The sequence below is a fragment of the Sander lucioperca genome, chromosome 17, assembly GCF_008315115.2.
Source record: "Sander lucioperca isolate FBNREF2018 chromosome 17, SLUC_FBN_1.2, whole genome shotgun sequence".
In the NCBI taxonomy this organism is placed as follows: Eukaryota; Metazoa; Chordata; class Actinopteri; order Perciformes; family Percidae; genus Sander; species Sander lucioperca.
The window spans coordinates 14,342,763-14,360,016 of record NC_050189.1 but is presented as its reverse complement, the minus strand read 5'-3'; the positions used below and the strand labels follow the sequence as shown (position 1 = coordinate 14,360,016).

Genomic DNA, 17,254 nt, shown 5'->3' with positions numbered 1-17,254 from the left:
GTTAGCTAAACTAACGTTAGCTTCCCGGTGGAGGCTAGCCATAGGCTAGCGTGGAACAGATCGTGCAGGTCGTATCCTCGGTAAAACAGTATTATCTTGCGCATGTGCAGAACGGATCGTGCAGGCAGAACGGATCGTGTACCGACACCCTTGACGGAGACCAGTGAAGGCTGTCGGTACACGATCCGTTCTGCCTGCACGATCCGTTCTGCACATGCGCAAAATGTTTGCGCATGCGCGGTTGTACGAGGATTTACGACACTGCACGATCTGTTCCACGCTTCCGGTCGACAGCCAAGCTAACGTTAGTTTAGCTAACAGCTAATTCGGCTAACTGCTAGCTGAGACAGCATGTAATAACTTTAAAAGACCCTCAAAATAAAACTTGAAAATAAACGTTGACATATATAACAGCTGTTACGTCAGTTCTACTTTACTTGTGCTCATTTAAAATACAATCACTCAATACTTGTCTTTATTGTTATTACTGTGAAGTCTTAATTTAGCTGTAGCCTGCTTTTCCCATTACGTTTGAGTTAACGTTATTTTAGACTGAATCTAGCTGTCAGCTAGCGGTTAGCCGAATTAGCTGTTAGCTAAACTAACGTTAGCTTCCCGGTGGAGGCTAGCCATAGGCTAGCGTGGAACAGATCGTGCAGGTCGTATGGATACGTAAAACAGTATTATCTTGCGCATGTGCAGAACGGATCGTGCAGGCAGAACGGATCGTGTACCGACAAAGGCCATTAGAAGCACTTTTCCGGTGAGCGCTGAGCGTTACTGCGCAGCCTCCAACTGAGAGAGACGACATAAATGTGACGTGAGCAACCTGTCTGAAAGTTGTAAGTCTTCTGGTAGCTGTGCCAAGAGAAATCTCAATCATTCAGAATATTGCAGAGACGGAGAGCGTAGGTATATGTAAGGAGATAACATGGACACAGGCTAATTATTGCTAACTAAAATGCTAGTTAACATTAGTAATTAAACTTAAACAGCTAATGTAAGTCGAAACTGCCTGCGAGCTTCTCCTGTACTATACGGTAATTCCTCTACTATGACAGTAAGTCCCGTGGTTATGACACAATCGTTAGCCTATTTTTACAAAAACGTCTGCTACGGAGCCATAACATGAGGTACAAGGTAATGGAGCCTTTTATACATTGTCGTGTTTCTTTAGAAATAAACAATGGACAAATAAAGTCTTCAAACACTTCAGATGTAAAGTTATTCGCTGTCAAAGTGACGCCAAAATGAATGGCAGTCAATGGAATGCTAACGGTGGGTGAGTGCTTGTTAGCATCAAAATGGCGCCATAGGAGGTACGCGTTGTGAGGAGAAGCTTACCCCCTTGAGGTAAATTTTAAGATGTAAACACGGACAACACCGAAAGCAAATTCACGACTATTATAAATGTACACAATTGGGCAATGGTTAGCATTGCTAAGCCTCTGTCCCCCGGGTCAACGTGTAGCCACGTCCTGAAGCATCCCTGCTTAGCTGCTTTATCGTCAATTTTGAAATAAATGGGACCATAATTTACTAAATGAATCATGCTGTATTGAAGAAGACTTAAAACTAGCGGTTAATAACATATTGGGAAAATGCTTACTGAAGTAATAAATCAAATGAGAAGGTGGGTCAATTTCCCATAGACTTATATGCAATCAGACTTCTTTTTGGAGCCAGTGGGAGTCGCTGTTGGAAATTAGATAAACAGTAGAATGCACTTCCGCACTGGCTTTACTGTTCAGGCCCAGGAAAATCCGATACATCCATGAGGAAAATATAAAGAAGGACGAGTCATAATTGTGCCAAGCCTGTAGCTTTCGACATGTATTTGATTGTAATAGAGCATCTTTAGTTGCCAAGAGTTATTTTTTCAGTGCTGAAGCTTTAACTTCATTCCGCTTATTTGACACTTCAACTTCATTCAGTGCTTACTTTACCTGAGATTTCAACTTTATTCAGCACTTCATTCACTTCCATTTTATCTGTTTCCACTTCTTTTAGTATTTCAACTACTATAATTCAACATTCAAGCATATTATACCTTTGATTTTACACACTATGAGGCCAAGAGGCCTTTTATGAATATAAACTTCTGCAGAATGTATTTCAAATACACATTTACACAATTGAAGCCACTTCCACTTTTTTTCAATTTTCAGGAGTACTTTGCGACATACTTCCCGTGTTATGAAATAACCATAAATAACACACAAAACTGTGTATATTTCTTCGTTTGTAAAGATACTATGGAATGTTGTATGAGAATGTGATTGTTTCCTCCAGTAGCAGGTGGTGTAAACCAGTCCAGGTGGCAACATGGTCGGCTGGCTGGTCCACAGACAGACAGATACTGGTCATGCCATTTTCCGTGCCTTGCTGGGGGCGAGTTTGCGCCCCACAAGCATAGAGAGCAGCTATTTTGAAAGTGACCCCTCATTCAGGCAGCGACTGTGCAGCTGTCAGGAACCATGACTGAAGATGACGGATTCTGTTGTCGTGGAGGGATATGCCAGACTCCGAGATGGAAAAAAGGTGTTTAGTGTGACTAAATTTGCTGACGGATATGGCTGAAGTAATTCAACGCACTTTCATCTGTGCTTAAAAAAAGTTTGTCTCTAACGTTACGTTTGCTTTCTTCCACAGTGGAAAACTAGGTGGCTCGTTCTTCGCAAGCCGTCGCCTGTAGCAGGTAAAAAAAACACCGTTTACTACCGGTCAGTTTTACACATTTCACATTTGTTTCTTACTGCGAGTTATCTATGAAATGTGTGTTAACAAATTAATGCGCATGTTAGCTGCGCCAGATTAAAATAAGCTAACATTAGCTTGTTGAACATATCAGGTGCTTCCCTGCATGTGTTGTTGTAACTTGCATGGACCCTTCCTGTGTTGATGAGGCCGTTTGTGTTCGTATATTCAGAACGTGGGCCTTGTATATGCGCTCAAATAAGGGTCAAACAGATTTAGAGCTTGTAAAATAAAGTAGAAAACGAGTTTCAAAACCTGTAGTTGTATTTCAACCATTTATAAACCTGTGACAAGACTACATGATAAACTCAAGTAATAGAAAAAGTTTTTTTTGTAGACAACAAGCTAATATTTGTGGGGAAACAGCGAGGTTACACAAAGTCTGAGAGAAAACATCTCTTTTTGTGAAGATCTGAGTATACAGATTCAAAGCAGGAGGTACAAATATATTTTTAAACGAGTACATTTAAAGTGCAACTGTTTGCAATGATTTCGGCTGCAAAAGCGGGGTTAAAATTCGTTTAGGTCATTTTAAATGTGCGTTCACGTGTAGTCATTTGTTGATTTGAATTTCACAGTTTGCTTTGAGTCTGTAACGTTACTTATGCCTTTGTGTAACCCGTTCTCTTACATCCATGGTGTAACCTCACTGTTATCATTTGTGCACAATTCGATTTTGATATTCTCAAATCAAATGTCTACACATTCACAAGCTTTCATTTTTCATGCAGAGATTTTCTAAGGATGCAAAAGCATCTGAACTTGATTCCACAAACTCAGAATCTTTCTTTGGATATCTGGTGCTGGACAGCTTAACATACTCCACAGGTTAGACTGAGGTTGAGTGCTGCTCCTCTTCATCTTTGATGTCAGTGTTATCACAGCTGTCTGCGCTCATGCCTCAGTTATGTGGGTAAAGAAGTGTGTGTGTGAAGGAGTGAGATGCACAAACACACAGTGTTGTTATGTCAGTTGACACTAATTGTTTGAAGGTGCCAAAAAACTACAGGACACTCCAACAGCTACTGTGTGTCAGAATACATCTTACTAGTACTTGACAGTGTAATTAATTATGGATTTAACTGTGTTTCCAGTTATTTCAGGTAACTGTTGCGTAATACAAAAATGTAATGTAAAGTGCAGTTTAACTGTGCAAATACATCTACTGATGCTGCTGGACGCATCTTCAGTGATGTTCATACCATCTCATTCTGACTCTCCAGACTGCCTCGTGCTGCTGGTTTTTAAAGACAAGTCTGAAAAAGCGCAGGGCAACAAGGAGAGGGCCAGTGTCATCTTGGAGGAGATCTGCGGTCTGGACATAGGACAGTGGTATGAAGGTGTTGCTTTTACTCTGGCCATCCTCTGCCTGAACCAGGCTGCTCTACTGGGCTTCGACAGCAAGGAGGCCCTGCAGGCGTGGGACGCTCGCCTACGATACAGCCTCGGAGAAGGTAAGGAGATCACTCTGTGCTTTGGTTTCAATGTCCTTCTGATGTGTCACAAGTGAATTAGTTCATGAATATAGCCGGGGCCCTTATTTATGAAAGCCTTAGAGGTGATCAGCCGTATCACAGGAAGAGTGTTGCTGCAGCATTTTTGAAAAAAGCCACAGTTTCTGGACTGATGATTCATTTAATCAAGGTAACAGCATGGTACAGATTCATAAAGTAATTCATAAAGTAATTCCTGGCTTTCATAATAACAAGATACATGCATGCGTCAGTTATAAATTCATGTTTATGCTTCTTTTAACTTGGCGAGATGCAGTTGGTTGCTGACATATTTGGGACGTTTTAGTTGAGGTTATGGATGATGTTCTAAACTACTGTTTGCCTTTAAGGCTACCTAAATTTACACTACTGATACATTACACATAAACGGTTACAGACCATCCCATATTACATGGTACCTGCTCGACTCGCCTCGACTCTACTCGCCTTTTTTGGTTTTCCATTACGAAACAAAGTCCCTAACAGACAGGTGTGTCCTGAACAAACCCGCCATTTTTAAATAGTTTAGCCAGTTTTTTAAATAGTTTAGCCAGTTTTTTTAAATAGTTTAGCCAGGTTTTTTTTGCTGCCTCCAGCTTCTTTTGAAACAATTTTTTTCTTCTGGCTGCAGCAACAGCCACATGCCGAGAATCAAAAACAACACACCTTCGACGTTCTGTGTGTGTGTGTCGCGTTAGGTCACGGCAGTTTCCTGCGGTGTCGCTATGACGACCAGCCACGCTCGCCTCACGCATGAGGCGGTACGAAATCTGCAATGGAAAAAGGTGGACAGGACACTGCGGTAGATACCATGTAATGGAAAAACGCCAATATGTCATCACCCCGTCACCTGCTTTTGCTTCATCCTACCTACCTAAAACAAATCAGTTTGCATGATGAGTGCTAATTAGAGGTCGACCGATATGGGTTTTCTCTGGCTGATGCCGATGCCGATCTTTAGAAATCAGGGTCAGCCGATTGCCGATTAATGCTGCCGATTTATTTTGGCCGATATGTGCTTGTTTTTAAACCTCTATTTGAAAGATAAAATGTAACACTAATATACACAGAATTTCTCAACAAAAACATTTATTGAACACTTCACCAATCTACACTTGTAGCCTATACTTCATTTAAAAATGTATATTGTAAAAACATACTGTAGCCTATATTGTATAAATAATGTATGAAAAATATATAAAATAAACGAAACAGGTAAGAAGAAAATAAACATTGTCAAATAAACCTTTCAATGAAAAAGTGCACTTAGCAGCATTTATTAAACTTCTGAGAATACAAATCTGCTTCACACAAAGTGACATGTTATTATTAATCTCAACACTATTTCCTCCTAACTCCTGTTGAATCACATAAGACTAGGGCTCTCTAAAGTCAGTTCTTGTTCACCTTGTTTGTTAGATCATTGTTCATTTGTAAGTGTTTTATCTGTGTTTTGGGGACCCTACTGTTAGCCTACATGTCCTGTTGCACTCATTAGGATCTTATCCGAGCAGATTTCTGTCATTCAAACAACTCTTAGTTGTAATTTAAAACTCATCCAGCCAATTTAATAAAATTAAGGGTTTTATTCGTGCTCAAGTCCATAGATGCAGTTAATGGATAGCCTACAGGAACGGAGAACTGAAGGCTCTGTTAGCAACGATTAGCTCCGTTAGCGGTTAGCTCCAGTTAACTCCGTTATAGGATTGGATGAGACTGCCACGGACAGGGGTAACAACCAGACTCTGATAAATGATATTCGGGGAGCTTCCACAGCGGTGTGGCCGCGGTGTTTTGTACGGTTTTATTAGTACAGTTAATCCCAAGGCAAGAACACCAGCAACATGCTACTGCTAACGGTAGCGTCTGAACCTGAAGTGGCTGCGCGAGACACACTGCGCAAGAATTCACGAGGGGAGGTGGTCTGGGCGCGCTGTAAAAAATGTCGCCTATTTATGTTTTTAACACTAGGCTGCCCGCAGATGCGCCTGCTTATTAATCGGCTTGATATTGGCCGATGCCGATTATGTAAAAAATTGCCAAAAATCGGCCGGCCGATTAATCGGTCGACCTCTAGTGCTAATGGTAATGATCTTTTAGTAGATCACGTCATGCGATCAACTTATTTGTCGGGTATGGTCATTTTAAAACTTTAAAAGTTGGTTGCAAGTTTTTTTTGTTACTAAGACTGATGGCATGATGGTTATTTACTATTTCTGACATCATAGAATTAAAAGTTAATTTATACCTAAGCGTTGAGACTCAATGTGTATACAATCCATTGTGTGGATCTATTGTTTAAGTTATATAAGTGATAAACATAAGATCTAATAATAGCGTTGGACTGTTCAGCTGGTGGCTGGGGTCCAGCTGAATTTTAAAGCAGTCACTAATGACTGTTGGACCTGATTGTGTGCTAGAGGACATTGTGCTAGAAGACAAATTGCATCGCAGTTAGGAGTGTAATTGTACACAAAAATCGAAGTTCAGTATGTAGTCCTACCTCAGTTTTGGGATCAGGGTTTGGTATGTTTTTGGGAAGTAGAAAAAAATGCAGTAAATGTATTTTTTATTTTTGAGTATAAACATTCAACAGTGGCTAAAATTCACAAACATTATAAACATTCAACAGTTAAGCAGGGTGTCCGCAGGGTTTAAAAAGTATTAAAAGGTAGTAAATCAAATTAGTAAAAATTAAGGCCATTAAAAGGTATTTATCGCCATTTTATGAGGTATTCATTTTTTGAATGTTTTTTCAACTATGAGTTGTCCATTTGTTTTATTATGTCTATTTATTTAAGTTGATCTTGTAAAGTTTGTGTGATATTATATCCTATCCCGTATTTTAGCCTGACAAGCCAGACCCACATCAAGATGTTGGGTCTGGGAACTCACCATTGGCAGGGCTCAATCCGATGGGCGGGATAAACGGTTGTCTTTCAACCAACCAGAGCAACGAAGAAGGTAGCGGAGCTAGTTGACAGATTAAACTTTTGCCGTATCCGGTCGGCAAAACTCCGGGGGTGTTGAACATCAAAAAGTAACGTCACCTGAAAACAGCGTGTAGTTTCTTTTTAGCATCTCGCATCACACTTTCAGTCACTATGACCACTACTACGGTCAGAAACATTGTGCCAAAATATGACTTCGCTGTCAACGGGCTTATCTACCTTACCGTTACCTTGAAACCATCCAGCAAATAGACGGTACCGTAGGGTGCCGTTACCTGAAACCGGCGATTTAACGTCACCGCTCATTTTACTCACAGTTTAACAACAAAATGCTGAGTGAACATTACTAGCTATGTTTTTCATGTTGGTTCTGAGCGGTATGCACCCCCACTAACCTGGAAAATGGTTGATTACTAAATCTAACACCCTCAGGAGGAGGCAGAAAGAAAAAGAGGAACTGGCGCAAGTTGATAAACTTGTGGAAGAAAAAGCAATTCAATTGAAGCACTTAACCATGAGATCACAGGTTCACTTAGTTTCAAATGGTTCTAATGGCATCACAAGTTCAGACAGTGAATGCTTGTCTGTGTCTGTTTTCTTGTATTTCACTTGCCTCATGGAATATTTTCCATGTGTACTTATTTGTGCATAAGGTGTCTGTACATACAGTACAGTCTCAGAGTCTCAGTCTATTCTGTTGACTTTCCCTATCTGCATCGTTCTATTGGCCAAGAGGGTGTAGTTTTATAAATCTCAAACTCCGTTTAATGGTTAGAAAATATGTTGCCGTATAAACCTGCAACTCAATGGCGTGTTGGTTTTAAAAAATATTGAGAAGGTATTAAAAATGGTATTAAAAGGTATTGAATTTACCTCCAGGATTTCTGTATATACCCTGTTAAGGCACTCAAATATTGGCATATTATCAATCAGAAAAATAAATAACACAAATGTCAGTCATTTTTCATAATAAGACTGACCTGTTGATAATTCCTGAACTGCAGCTTTTGCTCATTCATACACAACAGACTAACTGTTTTTTTGTTTCGTTAAGCTAATCGACACATTTGGGTGATGCCGTAGTAAATGTTTGAAGTTTATGCACACATATACTCTACTTCAGTTAAACAATGTCGGCACACAGTTTTAAATAAATTGTTGTCCATTGAGCTTGACTAACCCGGCTAACCGGACTAAGCCAACTATCACGCTACAGCTGATGGAGAACAACCAGTGCACTGCTAAAACTCTGAGTAAAACTTGCGCTCCAGAATGTCTGTGTAGTAGACAGAGACTATTTGACGTGTTGAGTCACAGGGCGTACCTAACCAATATCGCATACCAAATTAAATGTCCTGCACTGACGAATACACGTACTGTTAAAGCCATAATCGCATTTGTTCTTTCCAATCTGGCGTGTGTGCATCTGAAAATATACGCATCTGCTTGCTTGTATAGATGCGCCTGTGTCTGTGTTCTAAGAGAGCTAGATAAAATTGTGTGTTGTCCTTGAATTTGTGTGAGTGTGTCCAAGCCAGCAGAAATGTCACCTGCTAGGCTGTGGGCCACTGTGTGTTGTGTGTGTGTGTGTGTGTGTGTGTGACACCCTATGAATCTTTCTTAACCTGAGTCAACGCCTCTATCAATCTCACCTGGCGAAGTTTGTTGAGCTCAGTAAAAGTCTTAGGCTTTGTGCGGATGGGAAACTCCACACTCGCGCGCGTTGAATGAAGTTCCACAAACTCAGGGGCAGAAACACAAATGCAGTGTTCATACTTTGTTCTAATTTTACATCCAGCTTTCCTCATTGGTTTCTCGTTATCAACAGAACACAGACTCAGTTACACAGATGTTCATTAGAGGCTTTGATTGATTGCATTGGGCTTTAGATCTGAGCCTGCTGGGTTCAGAGCTCAGCTCGCTGATCTCATTCTCTGTGTGCAGCTGTTTTTCCCTTTTTTTTTTATTGCTGAATGAAATAAAATCCGTGCTGAAGTAATTATTTTGTAAGGACAGTGTGTTTTCTATCCCCTGTGAAACTGTCTGTTCTATCTATCTATTGCCTATCTGCAACTATTTTCAACCTGGACTCTCAGGCAGCTGGATTCACATTTGCATGATTTCAACTGTATTTTACATTCCTGCACACCTCCTTACAGTGAAAATCAATACAATACAAAGAACTTTTGATACTTTTTAGACAGACTTTACTGGTCCAGTAGAAAAGTATTGGAGCGCCATTTCCAGAAAAGAAGCCAGTCTCTCTACTGAGGAGAATGTATTGAAAAGATGAGATGGTTAAATGATGCTTGAAGTTTCTGTTGTTGGCCTTTCTTCATTGTTCTATTGGGTTCTCTGTTTTCTTAGTTCACAGATTCAGTGTTGGAGTCTTACCAGGGACCAAGTTGGAGAGTGGACCTGCAACTTTTCATTTGTGCAACAACCTACTGGCTCTTGCCAGGGATGTCCCTCCCGTTATTATCGGCCACTGGAACCTTCCAGACCTGCGCAGATATGGGCCTGTACCCAATGGATTTGTGTTCGAGGGAGGAACAAGATGTGGTTATTGTAAGTTTACTGCTCTTTATGTTGTTGCTTTTATGCTACATTTCGATGGGTTTAGTTTAGGTAAATTGGCCATTTAGCTATTATGTGACTCCATAAACTGGTATTTTGTGTTTGGCAGATGGTTCTTCAAGACATGAAACTGCACTCTTGTGTTTAGGAAGCATGAGGGCAACTAAAGGAACAGTTGCATGTTTAATACAATACCAGAAAAAAACATTTACTGGTTGACAAACATTTCAGGATTAGAAAACAGAAACTCAACAGCAAAATTGAGACAGAAAAATAAATAAAAGCAAGGCTAAAACAACAAAATAAGAGAAAAAGAGCGGACTATATCTTCATCATTTAAGGACAATGTCTCTGGAGTTAAATTGGGTCGCATCATTAGAGGCTAACAGCTCATTAAATAAGCATCTGAGCTGTGCTTTTCTTATGTCTTTCTCAAACAGACCAAATAATCACAGGCTGTGATTGCAGATGATTAATTTGTAGCTTTCATTCAACAGTTTCTGTAAAAGAGAGGCTCCTTCTCAGTACAATAATGTAAGGAGCAACTCTGAGTTAAATACATGCTTTACATGTAGGAAGAGGGAAAATGCTTTTGTGTAATTTTTTTCTGGGGCTGCTTTTCATGGTTTCAATTAGTTCCAATTAAGAGAAATTTTAATAGCATATAATTAAGTTTAAGACTAGTGTTTTTATTTTATTTTTTTATCTCCACACTCTTATGTGATGGGATCAAGTACCCCTGGTGTCAGTTGACATTCATACTACTCCTACTTGGAGTGGCAGAAGCTGGGCGTTTTAACCCTTTATCCATTACTAGGGATGTAACGGTATGAAAATTTAACCTCACCGTTATAGTGACCAAAATTATCACGGTTTTTGGTATTATCGCGGTATTTTTAAGTGTGTTCAATATGTTCAGAAAGCACTGATAGGCCTACACAAGCGGAAATAGTTTCAAAAGTGTAACAGTGTTTATTATATTACAAAAATATAGGAAATAGGCTTGTAAAAACTATTGAAAACAGGCTGCTGAAACACTGGCCCGCTGTAGGGTGTCTGGTGAGAACTTGAACCAGAGATGTCTGACTTTGAGATCCAGGAAGATTTATTTACATCTCCAACATGAAGTTAACTATGAAGTTGTATTTGACGTTACATGTGAAGTTGGATGTGGTTCTGAAATATAAGCAAATAATAATGCACATTAATAAGCATCTGACTTAGCATCTGACTTACTATGAACGTTATTTACCAAAACTAAATATCCTTTTTATTTATTTATTTATTTATTTGTATTTGTTTATTTTGGCTAACTACTGCATATTAGCTTTAGCTTGGCTGGTAGCAGCTTTCTGGCAACTCTGCAGTGAAAATGGCCATGAGACGTCGTGATAACGTTGCATTATGCAGGTGATTTACTTCATCCTTAAAACACTGACTACTGTAGGTTCACTACCCATCGAAAAGCATGTTCTTCATTGTGTCTGCCGCTTACGGTACTTTTCTACACACGGGAGAGCCTTACTTCCGAACAAACCCGTCGAGTCGGATAGTCGTCACATAAACACGTTGCCCACATGGCCACCTGTCTTAAAGGAGAAGGGTCGGCCGGTAACAATCACGGTAAAAGGACAACGGTAAAAGTTTACTTTCAATTAAGCAGCAAAAAGTTAAGTTATGTAGCGTTAACATTGCACATGTGCGCATCACGATGTAGACGATGAAACAAAATACCATGCAGCCCTAATTCAAAGTCTCATATTTGTAATCCCATTTGGGTCTTATTGGTAATTTGATTTACCTAGATGAGTAATGGCGAGCATATGATGTAAACAGCAGTCGCATATTTTTCACTTGTTCTCATTAGTGTTTTGTCCTCTCCGACTCCCTGGATTGTGCATCCAAAAAACAGCTGCTTCATGACAACGAGAAAGCTGCTGGAGGGAATTATTCGGTCTGTGCAGGCTCACCCCTGCTGTGCCCAATTCCACATCATGCGTCACTCCATAGAAGTTGCTTTTGAGAAACAGTAGTTAACCCCTTAGCTCCGTTATAATAGCCCGAGCTGTGTCTGTCCCTGTGATTGGGCAAACCACAGTTTACACCTTGGAACAGACATGAAACCATTAAAGCAGAGACGGGTGTATGTCATCACCTGGAGGGGACAGAGACAGACATGAGGGAAACGCCAGAGACATCCGAGCGTTACGGACACATGATAACCCCGCTGGAAAAATGACACTCACTGTATGTGGTGTGCGATTTATTTAGCTTCATTAAATCTTCAGCAGTGCATCTCGCATAATACGAAGACGGTCACATCTTCATGCACAGAAAAAGAAGAAAGGGAAATGTGTGTGAATGTGAACGTGCATCGAAATGTTTGTTGAAGGGCGTGCATTCCTGTGACATGTAATCTCTCAGCACAGTTGATTCACAGCAGAAAAAGAAGTGGTGTAACGGTGTCAAACCTCTCGCTTCTGGTTGAAGCTGCATTTGTCCGACCTTTTGTGTACGTGCTGCTTGATAGTTTGTCCTCAATTATTTTAGTTTTTCAGAAGGAAATGCGACCAAATTAGTAGGAGTGATGGAGAGAAGTGTTTCTTTTGAGTATTTATTGTGTGCTGTGTGTATATAAAAGACTTATCAAACTTGATATAGCGGCTAAAATGATTAGTCAGATGGACAATAATAGAAGGAAAATGAAAGCAAAAATTTGGAAAATCAACTGGATGGATACTTGCAGGAGTCAAGTCGCACATGTATGACAAAATAATATAGTGTATATAGTGTAATAATATATAATAGTTTACTATTAATTATGAAATTCATGTGTTTTAGAAGTTTAAGCTGGCAGTGGTTCCAAAGATTTGTGAGTTTTTCTCAGTTGAGAATAGAAAGAAATTGTGCAGTTTGCTCAAACTTCCCCTTTAAAGTTTGCCTGCTTGGATGACTTTGCTGTTGTGAAAATAGAAAGGCCAGCCTTCGCTCTTGTCAAGCTAATTTACACTTCCCACTTATCGAACACAATTTAAATTCTGTTACTTTGTAATGCCGCTGTGTGTTATCACTTTGTAGACGAGAGACCAGAAGGGTCCTCTTGAGTTGTTTTTGTTCCTACTCAGAATCTTTGCTGTAAACTTAATGAGCCCTGCCACCTGTCCTTTGTTTTGCTTTGTGTTTTTTTTTGTACTCAAGCTTTTGGCAGTGCACCTGATGTTCAGTCACCTGCTATCAAAAGCGACACACAAGTAGAAGTGGTTCCTTTTTTTAAAAAAAAAAAAAAAGATTTGAAGAGATTAAATTCAGCCTTAGAGTCTAACCAAATTAGTTTCTGTGCCAGAGTAGAGTACAATATAAGATGAAATGAATTAAACTTATTAGATCTACATCAGCAGGCAATACATCTTCAATTTCGACTGGTGCAGCCTTTACTGCTGACCTCTGAACCAGCTCACTGCGAGGGGAGTGTTGGGAATGTGATTGAGGACTGCCTTGACCTGGGTGGTCTCAGGGACAGGGTGACACAACCCCCCTTTAATCGTGACACCTTGTAACGGTCAGCCAATTGTGTTGTCAGAGGGAGGTCAAGAGACCTGTGGGGAGCATGACCTTTAACCTTTGCATTCTTATAGCACCTTTGATGACATTCTCAATGGATGTGTGACATACTGGTAGCAGTAAAAAGGACATATGAAATGTATAATAGCATCCACAACCAGCGCTGAGTGTCAAACCTCAATACTTTTCTGGAACAACATGTGTGTATAGTATCAAAAACTGAATGCTAGGTCAGATCTGTCCACAGCAAATCTATCTTTCTTATTCATTACCTCCTGTACTAATTACAGTGTATTTCTATTTGGCCTTGTGGCAGATATTTCAGTCCTGAAAAATCTAGCATGGCACTAATCAAGTCTGCTTTTTACAGGGGCCGGTGTTTTTTTGCTCGCATCTGCTGAGGGCGAGCAGATCAGCTTTCTATTCGACTGCATCGTCAGAGGCATCTCCCCCACCAGAGGCCCTTTTGGACTGCGGCCAGTTTTGCCAGGTCAGTACCAGAGGTGTTTAAAGCTGCTTAGCTGGAAAGGACTGGAAAACCAACTGTGCGCTACAGAGACAGTTTAGTTGTAAGGGCTATTATTTAAAGAGACAAGGTGGATCTCTAAGTGATGCATTATTTCAATAATGAATAGCCTCGCTGTTACCAAGGAGTATGAACAAACACTTAAGTCAACACTTACCATTTAAATTGTAGCAAACGGTGCATAGCTCCCCTCCTGTGCCTCCAGGTATTATCATAGCTGTTAAGTGTGTTGCCTTCCTGGCATCCAACCATTTTTGGCAGAATGAGTCAGAGGATTTGTCCGTGGATGGATGTGCTTTGATGTGACTAAATTATGACTGACAGCTGTGTTTTATGTAATTGGATAATCCTCTGAAGCAATTTATAATTTTAGTCTTTTTAGGGTCGCCTTAAACATCAGTAAGAGGATAACTTATGTACTAACTGTACTAACTGTGATTATGATGATTGGCAGCAAATTCAATTGTAGTCTATGTATAGTTGAGAGTGTAGTGCTACTGGTGGGCAAGCTGGAGGATGGGCCAAGTTCCAAATAGCCATTAGGTTTTTTTTGTACTCGTATTACAGCATGGTCATCTGACTTTAATTTGTCAAAGATGCCAAGCACGCTGGTTCATCATCATGATCTCCATTTGGGAATATTTGAATACTAAAGTATTCATTTTTCAAAATGATTAAATACTTACTGTGCAACAGTGAAGTTTTGTCTGTATAATGAGCCCTGACCTCTAGCAAGTCCACCCTCAGCTCCTCTGCTCTCCTGTTGTTCTGCCACCTGTTGTGAAGGCCTGACAGTATCTGCTTAGTTTCTTTGCTATAAAAAAGTTTATTTAATTTTAGTGCTGAAAAAAAAGAATCCCCAATAATTTAAATAATCTATTGATCATTAGTAATTTATCAAGCAAAAACGTTTTCTACCTCCAGCTTATCAATTGTAAGGATTTGCTGCTTTTTCTTTGTGTTGTGTAGGGGTTTGGACTGACAATTTGAAAACACTAATGTACCGTCCTACAGAAATGTTGTGGACTTGGGTATCTTCAAACTCTTATTTTCAAATGTCTCTCGTCTCTCCAGCCATCATATACTGTCCAAAAAATAGATTTTTTTAAAATAGATTGTCTCAGATACAAAGAATCATATATCCCTATACCTTATCTATCTGATTGCTCTTAGTTCTGTTATTTTAACACATTTGCATGCTAGATCTAATATTTCTAAAGCTGTTAAACATTATCTGCTCTCCTGCTGTCCACTTTAACACCTTCGATTTTCCACACTAGCGGTTTTATTTAAAAAAAAAAAAAAAATCTCACCCAGTGTGCAACTTAACAGGAAATGTGGACCGGGCAGCTGTGGGGTCTCGTGGATATTCTTGTTCTCACACATCTCGCTGTTCAATCACAGGTTGAGCTCATACTCCTATTATTGTGGTGCGTAGTAGAATAAATAGCAGAGAGGATGTCTGAGGGAGAGCAATGGGTCAAAGTCACAGTTCACACAAGCGGAGCAGCCAAAGCCTTCTAATCACTCCGGGCATGTATGTAACCTCATCCACAGGATTCCACTGCTGCCTCCCCCCTTCATTTCATACTCAATTACCCACTGCTCCACTTCCCCCTCCCTCTTATTTTATACTCTTATTTCTCTCTGCAGCCGTACTTGTGTCTGTTGTTCTCAGTTGTGGTTCACCTCTCAGTCCTTGTCTGTGCCTCTGTCCTACACAGCTCCTGACTAAATCTCTCTGCCTCTGTTTTGATTAAGTGCTGTTATGTTCCCATGCTCACTTATCCGTTTGCCACCTTGTGTGCTGTACTGTTTCCACCTCACCTCTTTCGCCTTTCACTCTCCTGCTCTGTTTACTCTCCAGGATACAAACTTTATTCCCATGGGGAGCATTTTAAACATATTACTAGAATGTTCATCTAGGAAATTTGCGTAGCTACCCAGTGGATGACATTATAGGGAATGAAGATTACAATAGCTGCTTTAAGATAAAGTGGATAATGTATATGATTATGATTGTTTCCAATCTTTATGCTAAGCTAAGCTACCTGGCTGCTGGCTGTAGTTGTATATTTAGCATGCAGATCAATGTCAAACCATTCTTTTAAAATGCATTTTTTATAAACTAAGAATGTGTGATTGGTTGTTAGAATCCTTTTCTGTATTTGTAAATAGTTGGAGTGCAATAAGTGCTGTTGGTGTCCGTTCAGAGACATGAGATAAATGTAGGGAGGACTGTTCTTTGACCAAATTAGAATTTTCTGGCTACTCTAACTGGCAAAGGGGAGGAGGGGTTAGTGGAGCTTAGCTGGGATGAGCAGGTTGCAAAAAAATACAGCGTGTGATAGGCTGCGACACCTGTCAGTGAGGCAGCTATTAACCCACTTCTTTCTCATCTCTTTGGCTGTGCTCCATTTGGTCGTGCTGGTGTGTTGCTTGTTACGTAGCGCCAATGGCAGGGAAACGTGTCATATGAGACGGAGCCATCACAACTGATGTCAAATATTTCTGTCAGTTTGTATTGTTTACGGTGATGCTGGTACACTTTACACACCAAGCCACCAAGACACTAGAACTGTAATCATTTAAAAAAAATGTTCTCACATTATTGTCATATTAAAATGAAAGGATGTTTTCAGAAAGAAAAACATCTAGAATTAATGTAATGCATTCGTTTTTTTAAATGTACAAATATTTTAGATCTTAGTTTAAAACATTGAAGTCTTTTTTGAATCAGTTTTGATGGTGAGTTTAGCTCTAAACTAGACTGCAGGAGTAGGTCTTCTCAGGCCAAATACATTTCCAAGTTCTATCTCTTTGAATTTTTAAGATGCATTGTTAAAGCCAATTACTTCATGTCCTGTGGTTCTGTCATTAAGGTCCAAGAATTTTGGACTGAGGTACATGATAACCTATGTCTGATTGCAGGGAGATGGGTCAATCCTAAAGTCCGAAAGTACCTGAGCTGTATGACTAAATGTTAGTACAAACAACATCATCCAGCTAGAGACAGGATTTCAAAAGTTAAGAAGTGAGATTCATATAATCAACATGTAACTATGAGGGAAACCAGTGGCAAGACTCACTGAAGTCCTCTTGTACAGGGTGTTTAAAAGTGTAAAAAAAAATCATTTTAAACAGGTCTTAATTTTCCTATGTCTATGGTTTTTTTTTATTTTTTATTCTGTGGTGTTGAGACCAACATGCAACTTAAATTGCAGCCAATCTAGACACCAGTCCTATAATGCCAATGAGGAAATCAGGATATTATTTCTGGACTCTGACATCTGACTTTGTTTTTAATGTTGTGATATAGGTCTTAAATTTCATTCATAATGGTCTTAAAAAGTCTTACATTTGACTTAGTGAAACCCTGTTGTAGCCCA

The 17,254-nt window shown here is 39.8% G+C and overlaps 1 protein-coding gene across 4 annotated transcripts in view; it reads left to right on the top strand.

The window, feature by feature from the left end:
* Positions 1–2,296: 2,296 nt before the first annotated feature.
* Positions 2,297–17,254, top strand: part of LOC116049021 (protein Dok-7-like) — a 35,206-nt gene continuing 20,248 nt past the window's right edge. For 3 of the 4 annotated variants that reach the window (XM_035994149.1, XM_035994148.1, XM_035994150.1), the window contains exons 1-5: positions 2,297–2,541; positions 2,653–2,698; positions 3,981–4,211; positions 9,569–9,769; positions 13,710–13,829. In XM_035994149.1, the coding sequence (XP_035850042.1) occupies positions 2,488–2,541; positions 2,653–2,698; positions 3,981–4,211; positions 9,569–9,769; positions 13,710–13,829 (652 nt within the window). In that variant the 5' untranslated portion in view covers positions 2,297–2,487. The remainder of the gene's footprint in view (positions 2,542–2,652; positions 2,699–3,980; positions 4,212–9,568; positions 9,770–13,709; positions 13,830–17,254) is intronic. The other variant, XM_035994151.1, reaches the window with a different exon arrangement.